Source organism: Triticum dicoccoides, chromosome 3B (genome assembly GCF_002162155.2).
Source record: "Triticum dicoccoides isolate Atlit2015 ecotype Zavitan chromosome 3B, WEW_v2.0, whole genome shotgun sequence".
Lineage (NCBI taxonomy): Eukaryota > Viridiplantae > Streptophyta > Magnoliopsida > Poales > Poaceae > Triticum > Triticum dicoccoides.
In genome coordinates, this window is record NC_041385.1 from 434,576,485 (window position 1) to 434,594,288 (window position 17,804).

The 17,804-nt window shown below is 41.7% G+C and overlaps 1 protein-coding gene across 1 annotated transcript; it reads right to left on the reverse strand.

Annotated features, from left to right (window-relative positions):
* Window positions 1-13,649: 13,649 nt before the first annotated feature.
* On the reverse strand, window positions 13,650-17,547 carry LOC119276374 (homeobox-leucine zipper protein HOX3). The gene is made up of 4 exons (XM_037557427.1): window positions 17,403-17,547; window positions 16,874-17,109; window positions 15,951-16,030; window positions 13,650-14,220 (listed from the first exon to the last, which is right to left on the reverse strand). Exons 1-4 carry the CDS (start codon window positions 17,473-17,475, stop codon window positions 13,941-13,943), a joined length of 669 nt encoding a protein of 222 aa, XP_037413324.1. The 5' UTR covers window positions 17,476-17,547; the 3' UTR covers window positions 13,650-13,940.
* Window positions 17,548-17,804: the final 257 nt, after the last annotated feature.

Below are 17,804 nucleotides of genomic sequence, written 5' to 3' on the forward strand. Positions count from 1 at the left end.
TTGCTTATAGACGTATGCCTTTTGGTTTATGTAATGCACCTGCTACCTTTCAAAGATGCATGATGGCTATATTCTCTGACTTGTGCGAGAAAATTTGTGAGGTTTTCATGGATGACTTTTCCGTCTATGGTTCCTCTTTTTATGATTGCTTGAGCAATGTTTCTCGAGTTTTGCAGAGATGTGAAGAAACTAATCTTGTCTTGAATTGCGAAAAGTGCCACTTTATGGTTAATGAAGGTATTGTTTTGGGGCACAAAGTTTCTGAAAGAGGTATTGAAGTTGATAAAGCCAAGGTTGATGCTATTGAAAAGATGCCATGTCCCAAGGACATCAAAGGTATAAGAAGTTCCCTTGGTCACGCCGGATTTTATAGGAGGTTCATTAACGACTTCTCAAAAATCTCTCGGCCTCTGACTAATTTATTACAAAAAGATGTACCATTTGTCTTTGATGATGATTGTGTAGAAGCATTTGAAATACTTAAGAAAGCATTAGTCTTTGCACCTGTTGTTCAGCCACCTGATGGAATTTACCCTTTGAAATTATGTGTGATGCTAGTGATTATGTTGTAGGTGTTGTTCTAGGGCAAAGAGTTGATAAGAAATTGAATGTTATCCATTATGCTAGTAAGACTCTAGACAATGTTCAAAGAAATTATGCTACTACCGAAAAGGAACTTTTAGCAGTTGTTTTTGCTTGTGATAAATTCAGACCCTATATTGTTGATTCTAAAGTAACTATTCACACAGATCATGCTGCTATTAAATATCTTATGAAAAAGAAAGATGCAAAACCTAGACTTATTAGATGGGTTCTCCTACTGCAAGAATTTGATTTGCATATCGTTGATAGAAAAGGAGCTGACAACCCCGTTGCAGGCAACTTATCTAGGTTAGAGAATGTTCTTGATGACCCACTACCTATTGATGATAGCTTTCCTGATGAACAATTAAATGTCATAAGTACTTCTCATAGCACTCCATGGTATGTTGATTATGCTAATTATATTGTTGCTAAATTTATACCACCTAGCTTCACATACCAACAAAAGAAAAAGTTTTTCTATGACTTGCGACATTACTTCTGGGATGACCCACATCTTTATAAAGAAGGAGTAGATGGTGTTATTAGACGTTGTGTACCTGAGCATGAACAGGAACAGATCCTACGCAAGTGTCACTCCGAAGCTTATGAAGGACACCACGCTGGAGATAGAACTGCACATAAGGTATTGCAATCCGGTTTTTATTGGCCTACTCTCTTCAAGGATGCCCGTAAGTTTGTTTTGTCTTGCGATGAATGTCAAAGAATTGGTAATATTAGTAGACGTCAAGAAATGCCTATGAATTATTCACTTGTTATTGAACCATTTGATGTTTGGGGCTTTCATTATATGGGACATTTTCCTGCCTCTAATGGATACACTCATATTTTAGTTGCTGTTGATTACGTTACTAAGTGGGTAGAAGCTATTCCAACTAGTAGTGCTGATCATAACACTTCTATTAAAATGCTTAAGGAAGTCATTTTTCCAAGGTTTGGAGTCCCTAGATATTTAATGTCTGATGGTGGTTCACATTTTATTCATGGTGCTTTCCGTAAGATGCTTGCTAAATACGAAGTTAATCATAGAATTGCATCACCATATCATCCGCAGTCTAGTGGTCAGGTAGAATTGAGCAATAGAGAGCTCAAATTAACTTTGCAAAAGACTGTCAATAGGTCTAGAAAGAATTGGTCCAAGAAACTTGATGATGCATTATGGGCCTATAGAACTGCATACAAAAATCCTATGGGTATGTCTCCGCATAAAATGGTTTATGGAAAAGCTTGTCACTTACCTCTCGAATTAGAACATAAGGCATATTGGGCTATTAAAGAGCTCAACTATGATTTCAAACTTGCCGGTGAGAAGAGGTTATTTGATATTAGCTCACTTGATGAATGAAGAATCCAAGCATATGAAAATGCCAAGTTATTTAAAGAAAAGGTTAAAAGATGGCATGACAAAAGAATACAAAAGCGTGAGTTTAATGTAGGTGATTATGTGTTGCTATACAACTCTCGTTTAAGATTTTTTTGCAGGAAAACTTCTCTTCAAATGGGAAGGTCCTTACGTTATTGAGGAGGTCTATCGTTCCGGTGCTATAAAAATCAACAACTTCGCAGGCAGAAATCCGAAGGTGGTAAACGGTCAAAGGATCAAACACTATATCTCAGGTAATCCTATAAATGTTGAAACTAATATTATTGAAACCGTAACCCAAGAGGAGTACATAAGGGACACTCTCCAGAATGTTCCAGACCCCGAAAAGGAATAGCTATGTGGTACGGTAAGTAAACCGACTCCAAAACAATTTTAAGGCAATATTTCTCCGTTTTGGAATATTTAGAAAAATAGAAAAATAAGTAGCAGTCCGTGGAGGACACAAGGCCTACACGAGGGTGGAGGGCGCGCCCCCCTACCTCGTGAGCACCTCATCTGCCCTTCGGACTCCGTTTCCTTGCACGATACGTATTTTGGTCGGTAAAAATTCATTATATATACTCCCGAAGGTTTTGACTCTCGTATCACGCAAATCTCCCCTGTTCTTGTTTCGAGCTGTTTTTCTGACAGGTCTAGATCATCATGATGACCCCAAGTGCTTCCAAGGACAAATTCTTCGAGAAGGTGATCAACCCTTACCTCGCGGAGGTGCTGCGACACCCTCAAACCATTGAGATGCGTGATGGGTTGCTGCACATCCGCGATGTTGAGGGACCCAAGGGAACCGGAAGCGTGGAGTTGAGGCTCGAAGCAATGGAGCAACAAGTTTTCAAGTGCCAGGGGATGGTGGAGCATGGAATCAACGCTACCCACAAGATGCTCGCGGAGTTCACCAACAACTATGAGTCGGATGCCAAGAAGACCGAGGAAGCCATCTTCAAGCTACATGAGAAGATCGAGCACCTCCAAGCCCAAATCTATGATTTGCAAAACCAAAACTGTGAGTATGAATATAGATTCAAAAGGATGAGTTTGGCTGCAGATTTGAGGATTCCGGAGACTCGATCATCCTTCTATGATGGTGAGCCTATGCCATGGAAGGTGGACAACAAGCTTGCATCATCATCAACACCTCCACCGCCAACAACAAGGAAGAAGACATAATCACATGGGTATGGGCACTCCCCTTGGCAACTGCCAAGCTTGGGGGAGGTGCCCTGGTATCGTATCACCATCACAACTCCTATCTTTACCATTTTTCTTAGTTCGATCCTATTAGTAGTATCTTGATTTAGCAGAATGAAGTCATGGCATGATCTAGTTTTGAGTTTTGCTTTATGATCCTTCTTTGTAATCGATTCCATGAGCTATATAATAAAGATTAGTGTTGAGTCAAGGGCTTGAGTATTTTGCCATGATCTTGGGTGATTAGAAGAAAAAGAATAAAAAGAATCAAAGAGTTCATATTAATCTTATTGAAAGTAATGACTTCACACAGAAAGAGTATGATGATTTAAAGTTGTTGGGAGATGATAAATATAGCTTTGGTCATTGTTGCAATTAATAGGAAGTAATAAGGAAAGAGAGGTTTCACATATAGATATATTATCATTGACATCTTTTATGATTGGGAGCACTCATTAAATATGACATGCTAAAGAGTTGATGTTGCACAAGGAAGCCAACATAATGAGTTATGTTTTCTTACATCTGAGATAAAGTATGTTGGCATGGATCCTCTACCGTGTTGAGCTTGCCTTTCCCACTCATGCTAGCCAAATTCTCAGCACTAAGTAGAAATACTACTTGTGCTTCCAAATACCCTTAAACCAGTTTTGCCATGAGAGTCAACCATATCTACCTATGGATTGAGTAAGATCCTTCAAGTAAGTTGTCATCGGTGCAAGCAATAAAAATTTCTCTTTAAATATGCATGACTTATTAGTGCGGAGAAAATAAACTTTGTACGAACTTGTTGTGGATGCAATAAAAGCGACGGACTGCATAATAAAGGTTCACATACAAGGGGCAATATAAAGTGACGTTCTTTTGCATTAAGATTTTGTGCATCAACCCTAAATGCGCATGACAACCTCTACTTCCCTCTGCGAAGGGCCTATCTTTTATTATTATCCTCTACTTTATGCAAGAGTCACGATGATCTTCACCTTTCCTTTTTCATTTTATCATTTGGCAAGCTCAGCATGTTGGAAAGACCGTGATATATATATATATATATATATATATATATATATATATATATATATATATATATATATCTAATTGGATGTGGGGGAGCATGAATTATTATTGTTGACGTTACCCTTGAGGTAAAAAGTTGTGGGGAAAAACTATAAGCCCCTATCTTTCTTTGTGTCCGATTAAAACTCCGTAACCACAAGTATTGCATGAGTGTTAGCAATTATGAAGGACTAAGTGATAGTAGAGTATGTGGACTTGCTTTTAAGCTCTGACATAGACTCTTTCCGATGTTATGATAAATTGCAATTGTTTCAATGACTGAGGGTATAATTTATTAATGCTCAATAAGGTTTCTGATTCATACTTTGGCTTTGTGAAAAGACCATCACTTGAACTTGAGTAACCTTATGACAAAATTTATATATGTTGCTGTTATGAAATAATCATGATGCCTTCATGTCTGTATTCTATTTTTTATCAACGCCTCTACCCCTAAACATGAGGACATATTTATTGTTATCGGCTTTTCGCTTGAGGACAAGCGAGGTCTAAGCTTGGGGGAGTTGATACGTCCATTTTGCATCATGCTTTTATATCAATATTTATTGCATTATGGGCTGTTATTTCACATTATGTCATAATACTTATGGCTATTCTCTCTTATTTTACAAGGTTTACATGAAGAGGGAGAATGCCGGCAGCTGGAATTCTGGGCTGAAAAAGGAGCAAATATTGAAGGACTATTCTGCGCAACTCCAAAAGTCCTGAAACTCCACGGAATACCTTAAAATAAATAAAGAAAAATCATCACCAAAGATGAAGGCCAGGGGGCCCACACCCTGCTCACAAGGGTGGGGGCGCCCCCCTGGGCGTGCCCCCTTACCTCGTGGGCCCCCTGGTGGCTCTCCGACGTCCATCTTCTCCTATATGAAGTCTTTCAATGAGAAAAAAACAGAAGAGAACCTTTCGGGACGAGACTCCGCCGCCACGAGGCGGAACCTTGGCGGAACCAATCTAGGGCTCCGGCAAAGCTGTTCTGCCGGGGACACTTCCCTCTGGGAGGGGGAAATCATCACCAACGCTCCTCTCATCGGGAGAGGGCAATCTCCATCAACATCTTCACCAGCACCATCTCATCTCCAAACCCTAGTTCATCTCTTGTATCCAATTCTTGTCTCCAAGTCCGGGATTAGTGCTAGCAGGTTGCTAGTAGTGTTGATTACTTCTTGTAGTTGATGCTAGTTGGTTTATTTGGTGGAAGATCATATGTTCAGATCCTTTATGCACATTATTACCCCTCTGATTATGAACATGAATATGCTTTGTGAGTACTTACGTTTGTTCCTGAGGACAAGGGAGAAGTCTTGCTATTAGTAGTCATGTGAATTTGGTATTCATTCGATATTTTGATAAGATGTATATTGTCTAACCTCTAGTGGTGTTATGTGAACGTCGACTACATAACACTTCACCATTATTTGGGCCTAGAGGAAGGCATTGGAAAGTAATAAGTAGATGATGGGTTGCTAGAGTGACAGAAGCTTAAACCCTAGTTTATGCGTTGCTTCGTAAGGGGCTGATTTGGATCCATATGTTTCATGCTATGGTTAGGTTTACCTTAATACTTTTGTAGTTGCGGATGCTTGCAATAGAGGTTAATCATAAGTGGGATGCTTGTTCAAGTAAGAACAACACCCAAGCACCGGTCCACCCACATATCAAATTATCAAAGTACCGAACGCGAATCATATGAGCGTGATGAAAACTAGCTTGACGATATTCCCATGTGTCCTCGGGAGTGCTTTTCCTATTATAATAGTTTGTCCAGGCTTGTCCTTTGCTACAAAAAGGATTAGGCCACCTTGCTGCACTTTACTTACTTTTGTTACTTGTTGCTCGTTACCATTTATCCTATCACAAAACTATCTGTTACCATTTATTTCAATACTTGCAGAGAATACCTTGCTGAAAACCGCTTATCATTTCCTTCTGCTCCTCGTTGGGTTCGACACTATTACTTATCGAAAGGACTACGATAGATCCCCTATACTTGTGGGTCATCAGGGCCGAGGGGAAATGGCCGTTAGGTTGGCTATGCTCTTTGTCGTCTGCTAACAGACGGCAAAGAAAGTGGCCATTAGGTGGTTCTCATTAGTGGGACACGCTCCCTCTTTTCTGTCCGCTAGCAGACGGCAAAGAGCAGGCTGACGGCAAACACCCTCTTTGTCGTCCGCTCTTTCTTTGTCGTCAGCTTTCTATAAGCTGATGGCAAAGACCTTCTTTGCCGTCAGCTACCGGACGGCAAAAAGCTAGATGACGGCAACTATCCTGGTTCCAGAAGTGATATGAGGTGTTACATTTGAGCGATCCTGGAGAACATGACATCTGTTAGAACCATTATTGAAAGGATAGACCAGCTGAATCAAAGGCTGGACATGTTGCAACATAAGTCTTCACAAGTAGCATCCGAACAGAGAATTGAACGAATGTATCCCAAATGTTAAATGATACGACCATTTGAATGAGAAGACACTTTGAAGGAGGTTGATGAATAAACTAACAAGGTAACAACTAGAACAAATACATGGTAGAGATTCCACCAATCTCATACCAAAATATCTGTCGGAAAGATAACTTAGAGCTACTTGAATTCCCACCTAAGAACTCCCAAAGCTTTCTGGTTATGCAATATGGTTTTGGGGATATAGGGAGGCACAAATATCTCACACAACTAACAAATCCTACACTCCAACTGTATCCATCCGTCAACACATAACCAAGAAAACCTTGGAAATCGTGTACCTCAGACCTTCGAACACACTAGGATACAAGATATGGAGGATCATCTGTGCTATCTCCTCCAGTACTGGGGAAAAGTCACGGCACTATTTGCCACCATGAAAAGTATAGCAGCGTTTCGATGTCGGTGAACTCTGGTATACCGAAACTACAACGATACAACTGTGACGACAACACCTCGGAGCTCAACTCCCCGGGACACTTCCACAACCCCTAAATGTCAGGAGGCACCAAGAACAATGTTCTCATCACAATAATATCAGAACGATCCCAAGATACCCGCGTGATCCTAAAAAATTTGAGTGAAAAGGAGGAGAGTGAAGTCAAACATCTATGTCAGGAGTCCTCACTAGAGCGACGAAGGGGATAAGGAGTGAAAAGAATCCTACTCTCCGATATATATAGCTAAGACTCAAAACAGTTTTGCTTCTAGACTCAACAACGTCAGCGGTTCGATCAAGCAGGGGCTCCTAAGTCGGGATGGCTTTGATTACCAACTTTTAACGCCCTACATGTTGTTATATCCCTCACATGTCGGGGCACGACTTAGGAGCATAAACGCACACATGAGTGGTCGCAAGACTGGTTAATCTTTACACAACCCATGTACTAAAAAGATAGATAGAGAATAGTTGGCTTACACCCGCCACGAATCACACAACATCATCAAAATTCATACAATCATTCAAGATGAACACAGGGTCTGACTACGGACGAAGAAAAACGAATAAAAGACAACCACCCTTGACTAAGTCCCGATCGACCCTACTGGGCACCACTACTGATCATCCGGAAAAGTAATGTAGAAACACTCACGATCCTCGTCAAACTCCCACCGGAGCTCCGTGGCATCTCCTGTGTCTGACTCAAAGGTACCTGCAACTGTGTTTGTAGTATACTACTATGAGCCACGGGGACTCAACAATCTTATTACCCACGGTGTCAAGACTATCAAAGGTTAAAGTAGGTATGGCATAGTTTAGTGGTGAGGTTGCAGCAAGCTCTAAGCATATGTAGTGGCTAACTTACGAATACAAGAATAAGATTAGAAACTACGCAAACGGTCGCAAACTAGTAATGATCAAGAAGTGATCCTGAGCTACTTATGTTCAAACATAACCCCACTGTGTTCTCTTCCCGAACTTCATCGAAAAGAGACGATCACAGCTACACACACGGTTGGTGTATTTTAATGAGTTTAGTGTCAAGTTCACTACATCGGATATTAAAAACTCCAGCTGCCACATAACCACGGGGACGGCTCTCAAAAGTTAAAACCCTGCAGGGGTGTCCCAACTTAGCCCATGATAAGCTCATGATCCGCGGAGACAATCCTCCATCTCGAAACACCTCGATCAAGCTCGGGATCCCGGTGCACAAGACATTTTGACAATGGTAAAACAAAACCAGCAAGACCTCCCGACGTGCCGACAACCTGATAGGAGCCGCGCGTATCTCGTCTCAGGCCACGATCGGATGGGACGTCCTACGAGTAAAACCAGACCTCGAGTTTCCCCAGGGTGGGCCCGCACTATACCCAGTTTAGACCAACACTCATGAGGAGCACTGGCCTGGGTTGTTGATTAAGAATCCTCGGGTTAATTACTCCCTATGCAAATTTTAGTGTTATTAGGCAAATGTTAAAACCAAAGTTGGGCCTTGCTGGAAGAGTGTTATTCAAAGCGAACTGTCAAGGGGGCCCAAGGAACATAACACCAGTATGACGGGAACTAAGGCGACAAGAGTGGAACAAAACACCAAGCAAAAGGCCAGCCTTCCACCCTTTACCAAGTATATAAATGCATTAACTAAATAAGAGATATTGTGATATCCCACGATATGCATGTCCCAACATGGAACAACCTGCACTGCACCTGCGACTAACAACACTATAAGAGGGGTTGAGCAAGCAGTAACATAACCAAACAATGGTTCGCTAGGAAGTTGGTTAGAGGCTTTTCATGGCAACATGGGAGGCTATATAAACAAGTGGTAGGTAGCGCGATGTAACAATAGCAACGAGGACTAGCCAACACAGATAGTAGTGATATCGGGGGTAATGGTCATCTTGCAAAAAAATAAAGAAAAGAGGAGGGAGAGAGGTGATGATGCATGGGATAATTGTATAAGCAAACCACAACATGATGAATAACACAACAAGGTGACCACTACTAGGCATATGATAAGCATGATGGAATGCAAAATGACAAGACGCACAAATACAAGGGCAAAGGTGAGCATGGCAATGCAATGAGTAAAACAGCAGAACAAAACAAGATGAGGCTAACAAAGATAGAACCCACATGGAATTAGATCAAGATCAAGGTTGGATATGTTACAAAATGAGGAGGATTACATATGGGGTGTTACACAGGCATACTTAACACATGAAACATACTAAAGAGGAGGCACTTCCACGCGTGTAATGTCTCTAGTTGCATACTTTGCACTTCTCATTTAGAGAGCAAAGCCAAATTTCACTAGAAATTTATTTTTTGAATGCTACATGATTACAATTACAACTTGGAACATTTAGAAAGAGAAAAATAATTTTGTTTCTAGCTAGGCTAGGCCTTCAAGTAGAGCATGGCTAGAAAGGACAAAGGATGGCCTAACTTGGCTTAAGTATAGGGTCTCATCATATCTAAGTGATTATATCGCACATTTTGTTCTCTTTCTTTAAAACTTTAGTATTCTTTTTATTGAATTGTTTGCTCTAATATTCAACTCTTCCTAGTGGTACTTCCTCCCTCCATCTTATGTGCATATAAGTGGTATATTTAATATATCAAATAGGAGTGTCTCCTACTATTTAGATTTTAGTTTTGTTAAATGTTTGTCATGTATTTGCAAAATATTGATTGTTTATTAAAAAAATCCCATGAATTTGAAAAAATATTCACAACATATTAAAAAAATGCATCATGTATTGAAATAATGTGCATATTAAAAAAAGTACATTCATGTATTTAAAAAATATCAATCACATATCTAAATAAAATATTCATCTCGTATTTTGAAAACGATTCATCACATCTTTAGAAAATGTTTGTCATGTATAAAAGAAGATAATCATAGAGAGAAGGAATTTGAAAAGGAGAAAGAAAAGAAAATGATAATTGAAAACCAGCAAAAACCCAAAAGAAAATGGGAAAGAAATAGAAAACTGCTGAAAACAACGAAAAGCCCCAGAAAATCGGAAAATAAGCTAAATTATGTTGATCCGCTCATCCTTTGTCGAACCTTGCATACGTCTCCTCCCCCCTCACTCTCCTGCTTTCATTTTTTTCCTACACATCTTAGTGATTTACGAAAGAAAACTCATTTTTTTTGGTAAGCCAATGAGTGCTTACCATATTTTATAAAAAAATCATTTTTACTCAATCACATTAATATGAGCAGGTAAATCATGGACTAACCTACTAACGTCTCGCACCAAAAAATAGGTAATGTTATGTCGTCCGCTTGTCCTTTGTCCAATGTATGTATGTTCCCCTTCCCTCTCCTATTTTTTATTTTTTCCTCGCATCTGTAGTTTTCGCTATTATTTTATTTCTAAAAACCACCTCTACTTTCCCACCTCTTATTGACTTACCAAATAAAAAATTTGTTTTCTTTGATAAGCCAATAAGTCCTTATCAAATTAGTGTTTACGAACTAAAATCAGTTTTACACAGTCACATCAACATGAACAAGTAAATCAGGCCTAACATAATAAAATATGTATGTCCCCGTTGCAACGTATGGACAATTATCTAATTACTATTAAACATTTTAACACCTAGACGGGCCTTATTGGCTGTTATGTGTTGGTATACAAGGTTATTAGGGAGATAACACATGTGGGAACGTGTGTGCATAGGGTTTCCACCGATGGTTCTCTAGCCATTTTTAATGCTACATGGATAGGTGGACATAAACAACAAGGGAATGATAACATGCAAAAAGAAGAGGCCAGACGGAAGGCCGGCCCAAGGAGGAGGAGAGCGAAACGTATTGCGTTATTGTCGAATAGGAGAGATACATGGATAGAGGGGCATAAACACAAAGGGGATAAGTATGGGAGAACGGATAATGGGAGGGAAGGCCAAATGAAGGAGAAGAGTGAAACGGGAAATGGAAAGGATTACAGTCTTTTAAAATATGAGAGGTAGGAGAGGTGCCGGGCTAGACGATCCCATTTGCGTGTACATGGGTGGATTTTTTTTTGTTGGGTGCAGTAACGACAACTTTCATTTTAGGCATGCATTAACAACAAGGGGTCTATCAGTTATCAAGGCACGTCAATTTGGGGTCTTCTTTGTCTAGGAAAATGACAAAACGTGGCTCGCGAGCGCTTGCGTGCAGCAGGGGCCAAAACTATTGTTACATACGACATGCTTGGCGCAAACACAATATGATGAATAGGCCCACCCATTTTCTAACGCTAGAAAAAAGGCCGACTCATGATAGTGCATGCCATCGCCACCTGGAACGGGATTCCCGATTTGCCGCTGATTGTGGCAAGTAGACTTGGCCAAACGCATAGAGGCGACAAAGTGGGCCCGCCCACTTGTCAAACGTGCGATGGCATACTTTTTTTTGTTTTGTTTCTTTTTTCTCTTCCTTTTTTCTTCTTATTTTTTCTGTTTCCTTTTTGTTTTCCATAAATTCAAAACTTTCAAAAATGTTTAGAGTTTGAAATTTTGTTCAAGATTTATAAAATTGTTCTGGATTTCAAATTTTTGTTCACATTTTTTTAGTTTTTTTCAGAATTTCATTTTTTTCAAAATTTTCAATCCATTTTCAAAAATTCAAAAAGATATGAAAGATTTTTTAAAACTCATGTTCTCTAATATGGTTTCCATTTTTTTTAAAAAAAATCATGTTTCAAAACATGTTTGAGTTTATAAAAATTGGTCATTGTTTTTAAAAAATTGTTTATGTTTTCAGAGAAAGAATTCCGAATTTTTTGAAGTACTCGCACTAGAGAAAACAAAAATGTTTTGCAATTCTTGACGGGCCATTTATGCGTCACTAGAGTGTGAGGCGCAAGGACACTCCTTTTCTTGGTATTTCGGTGCCACGTGTTCAAAAAACTCGCTTTGTGTCGCACCCGGTGGGTTGGCCCACTCAACTGGACCCTGTGAGCCACCTGGAACAAGGGGAGCTCCTAGTTGGCACTCTAAGCGCCACTTTCCTGAACCAGCGCTCGCTACTCGCAAGCAGCGCTTCGTGCACCAGCTCCCGTGGGACGGCCCAGGAAAGGAGGCGATCGATGGTTTGGGGAGGAGGTCGTTACTCGTTTGGTGCCATAGTTGACCCGACGTTGACCGGTTGACTTCTTGACTAAATCGTTTTTTCAAATACAAATTAAAAAAAAGATCACCAAATTCAAAGAAAGTTCACAAATTTGAAAAAAGTTCATCCCTTTAAAAAACGTTTATCATTTTTGAAGAAAAGTTCATCATATTTGAAAAATATTCATGGATTTTAAAAAAAAGTTCATCAAATTTAAATAAAGTTCATCGTATTTTCTGAAAAAGCTCATTGATTTTGAAAAAAGTCATCAATTTAAAAAAAGTTCATTGAAATCGAAAAAGTTCATCGATTTAAAAAAAACTTCCTCAATTTTTTGAAAAAAAAACATCAGTATGAAAAAAATCATCGGATTTCAAAAAACACTTATTTGATTTGGTGAAAAAGTTCACATATTTGCAAACAATTCATCGAACCAGGAAGAAAAAAACAGAAAATAAAAAGGGAAAAGGAAAAAGAGAAATAATAAGGGAAGGAAAAAGTTGATAGTCACTAGGTCCCGCTGGGTGGTGGGGTGGTTGCACCAGCCTACCTCGATGAGGGAGGTCGCTGGTTCGACAAACAAAATGTGTGTTGTTTTTTTGCGGATTATAAACATGCTAGATGGGCTGGCCAGCGCGGTGGCGTTTCAAGCGCCCGTTTGTAGAATACACAGTAACAGGTGTCTGAAGCGTCAAATAGGAAGCGTCGTCAAAAGTGAAGACAGAAGCACCATCACAAGGATACTCTTTTTCTTGGTATATTTGTGTCACAAGTTTAAAAAAAACTCGCTTCGCGTTGCACCTGGTGGGTCGGCCCAGTCCCCTGGACCCTGTGCGCCGCTTGGAACAAGGGATCAAAAGTGAAGACAAATATGTCGTTATTGCATTAGGTTAGAGAGTTTTCTGTCCTTGCAGATCCGATTATTCGAATCTAATGAGTTTATATTGTCGTGTCAAGCTTTTTTTATTGGTGTGATTCTCTGTGAAAGTGAAATCTTCCATCGACACTATGGTGAAGATATAGTGATTCAACGGCCTGCACTTTTAGGGGATCATCCCCAGCCCAAGTACGTTCATCGATCAAGGCTTCCCATCTTTTTGGATGGGCGACACAAGTCACTTTCAGAAAACATTATTGGCAATGTTCGTGCGGGTGAAAGAGTGACAACACCGTTGCTACAGTTCAATTGCAGACTCTTTACCGAAGTCTTTGGAATATTTCTTGAGCAGTGATTGATACCGCGAAGAAGGGTGTTTTCAACATATTTCACTATAATTCTTAGTCATAGGAGTTACTTTGTATTTTTTGGATTTTAGGTCCAAATCAATGTACCTGTAATTGATATGCATATGAATAAAGTTATAGTGTTTCTAAAAAAAAGTGAAGACAAACATGACATTTTTCTTTTAAGAAGAGAACGCGCGACCCTATATATAGAAGACCAAATGAGCAAATGAAACTGGATTTTTCTTTTGTCCATGGCGGATAGGCCACATGCCCCCATGGTCCATGAGGGCGCCTCCAAACCCCACACGACCCCACTACGCCTTTTCCATGTTGTTTCCTCCTCCATCATCATCAATTTACACAAAGACTTATCGATCGTGCGTCCTACATTACCACTAGCAACTCTACCTCGACCTTTTCTCTTAAGCCCTAACATAACAAAACCCTAAAACGCTGCTGAGGGGCGGCGAGGGTGGAACGGCGAGGCGGGCGGGCGGGTGATCCGCGGGCCGGTGGCAGCGGTGACGCGCTCGCAGCGGGGGCACATGGTGAGCGCGGACGCCGGGAGTGGCTGGCGTGTGTGCGGCGAGAGCACCGTGGGCGGCGCCATGCGCATCGCTCTCAGCTCCTCCACCTCCCGCTGCAGGCGGCGGTTCTCCTCCGTCAACGAGCCGAAGCAGCGTTTCAGGTACTCGCACTCCATCTCCGTGTGCTTCAGCTTAGTCCTGTACACGTACATAGTTCAATTCATTCAGATTATAGCAACTCAACCAGTACCACTAGCTAAAGAAAAGGATCCAGGAATAGTAAGTAAATAACACAAGTTGCTCGATCCCATAATGGAACATTGAACCTCGGAACCTACACTTCAAGTTAACGGTGCACATATAATTGTAACTTGACAACATGGTCAGTTGTATACAAGATGACAGAGTAGACGGAACAGAACGCAACCAGATGCATAGCATCTCACCGTGTGAGCTTAAACTAGCATGAGCTAGAGCACTATACGCAACTTAATTTGACCATAGGCCCCCATTCCAAGAGCATTGTCATCTCGTCCTAGCGTGAAGGAAGGCCAATGACTTTGCCAGGATAAGATGGACCGTACCGGCCATGGCCTTCGACTTGCTCCACTTTCGACTTCACGAGACTCGCTGAGCCAGGGTCAAGTTGTAGCCATTTCCAGGCTTGCACGTGCTGATTAGTCCACGTGCTGATGCCAGCGATTAGCTCAGTTGTTTAATCTAGAGAATCCTAATCTAGTAGTACGTGTATCATGGAGTAATAATTATAAAAGGTGGTGAAGCCGCCTTACTCTATCAAGCTAGAGAATCTACCTAGTTGATGTTGTCCCGCATCTCAGATGCAGTACAAGTTTCAAGGTAGATAGCCAGTGATCTATGCCACCTTAATTGAGGGAAGGGTCCATAATTATGTTGGGACGAGAATAGGCTATCATTACTAGGTACATACTGGAGTAGTGCAAGACAAGCATATTATCACTAGTCTGATTGGCGTTATCACTACATTACGATAGAAACTAAGGGCCTGTTTGGTTTTAAATAAGTCACCAACTTATAAGTCAAAAAGTAAAAAAAATGACTTATTTTGCCAAACAGACCCGAATTATAAGTTACCCCAACTTATAAGTCATAAGTTGTTCCACCCCAACTTAAAACTTATAAGTCACCCCCTTTTACATGGGTCCCACCACCTGCATGATGTTGATTGATGTGAGAAGGTGTGTCAGGTGACTTATAAGTCAGGTGACTTATTGAAACCAAACAGGCCCTAATCCTCTATGCAAGTTTCTTTGGATTGAACAACGGCGGGTCAGAAACAACTCAGTTTAATCTCGACGCGAGTTGAAAGTAGCATGCACAGCCAAGCTAGTCTGCAAGTTAAGCAGCGCGTGCGTACCATGGACGTGTAGGATTTGCTCAATGAAGTTGCAACGTTACGCCAGTAGCTTCAAACGTCAATTACTGGCCTGATGTTCCATAGCGATAAACACCTTATTATCTACTGATAGTATTGACCAGACAAGCATTGCCTTGAGTTAATTACTTGACCTTTCAACGGAGAATGAGTAACATAAGGAACAAGCAGGTCCTCCAAGTTTGTCCCATTTGCCTCGGTTTCATCATTAACTAACGAACCAAATTGTACGTCACCGTCTTCCCCTACTTGAATGCATTGGCAGTACGCCCTGCCCGTTTCCTAAAAAAAGTTACTACTACTAAATTAAGCCAACTAACTTGATTATCTTAATACTGACCGCCGAACGGACTGGTACGATTTTGTAGGGTAGACCAGTGGTAGTCCCTTAACGGTGAAGTTCCAAGTGCACGTGAGGCTTGGCCATGTCAATGTGTGCTCGTGAACATGTATAAAGAGGTACACTGTGTATGTAAACAGGAACAAGTTAAAGGGGATTCCTTCCTATTTTTACCTTGCCCTGCGGTTCTGAAACCAGACCTCCACCTGCCTGGGCCGTAGCTTCAGTTTGATCGCCAAGGCCTCCTTTTGCTTCTGCATGCAAGAATTCCATTTCCAAGGCGTTAAATAAATAATAAATCGCTGCACGCCCATGACGGTTCACACAGGCCTTCACCGTCCATAGTTGCAAAAGAGGCGTGAATAAATATGGAGTAGCACCGATCCCGCCAGTCAAACAAAACCTATTACGTACTACTACTGCTGTATGTGGAGGAGTAACTGCGTTACCCTGGGAGGCAGCTGTGACTAGATAGGTTCATTACTCGCCGCAGCCGCACTGTACCACGACGACATGAATACCACCCCACTGCATAAGACCAACGTTGTGCTCTACAGTCTCTGCTAGACTTTTATGCACCATGTACCGCGCCAAACAATCAGAGGTGCACCCCCACTCTTTATTTGCCTACTACTCCTACTGCTACTGCAAGTAGTGCACCGTTTCGGTAATGTACCACTACCGAGCAGTACCGACTTCTAATGCCACTAATAACGAGTAATGTGCCGGAGAGTACCCCTTGTCTTGATTTCCCATGAATGGGACACATATATAATCAAAGATCGAGCAGTGCTACTTAATGGATCAGTGGTTGTCCGACCCCGTCGCAGGGTTTACATCGTGCTCTTCAATGTCCATCAGAGTAGCGCCACGGAAACGAATCCAGTTCAAGATTCATCCGTACGACCAACGGATCAACTTTGCAGTAATGCTCTCGTCCGTGGACGAGATTTCTGGTGGACGTACGTATGGTATACTACTACTACTATTATTACGTAAGTGCGTGTACTACATGCCGGCCGATCTTAACCAAGCTATTAGTGTACAGGAAACTGAAGGAATCGACAAGCATTGGGTGGAAGACGTGTGTTGCTGACCGGTGAGAGGGTGTGGTTGAGGCGGAAGCTCTCCTCGAGGAGGCGGGACTGCTCCTTGGAGAGGCGGAGCTTCTTTGGGCGGTGCGGTCCGCCGGCGCCCCGCTCCTCCTCGTCCTCTTCCACGCCGCCCATCAGGAAGTCCTCCTCTTCGCCGCCGCTCGCCGGCTGGTTCATGTCCAGGCCCCTCATGTTCCCGCCACCATTGTTGCTGATATTATTGTTGCAAACAAACCCCTCTGCCAAGGACAGCACGTTCGAGTTAGTTCTCGTCGATGTTACACCCTCAATTAGCCAGCTGGTTACTTGAACAAACTCAAACATTTAACATGCAACTGTGCGGTGCATTTCTTCCCGAAGCACCCAAAAAGGTTTGTGCATGCGCGAAGAAATGCGATGTTCACTAGCAAGATTTGAAGCCATGAACGGAGAACACGATCCAACTTCTATGGCGGAAGCTATACTTGCAGTTGTAGGAGGGAGACGGAGAAGGAAAACAGCTGGTAGGTGATCAGTGGTCTCCCGAGCTTACCTGAGCCAGAGGAGGAGCTGAGGCCGGGGACAGCCATGGTGAGCTCCAGGCCTGAAGGAGAAGTGGCCCCCATCACAGGCGACAAGCCAATGCGGAAACAAGAGCAAGGAAAGGGTGATGAGGATGAGGAGAGGAGGAGGCCAAGGCCAAGACAAAGACAGATTGAAAAGGAGTAGAAGCCTGGGGAGGCTTTATATAAAGGGGGCCGGGTAGTAGAGCGATACCACCACTACTCGTACTACGTTGGAACTTTTAACAGTGGCAGTACTACGATTGGATGGAGAAAAAAACATATGAAATGAGACCACTCTATTATGAGCGAGCAACACTGGTAGCAGGGTGTGATGTACTTTGTCTGGCAAGATATTATTAGGTTCACACTGTTGGAGACATCATGAGGTT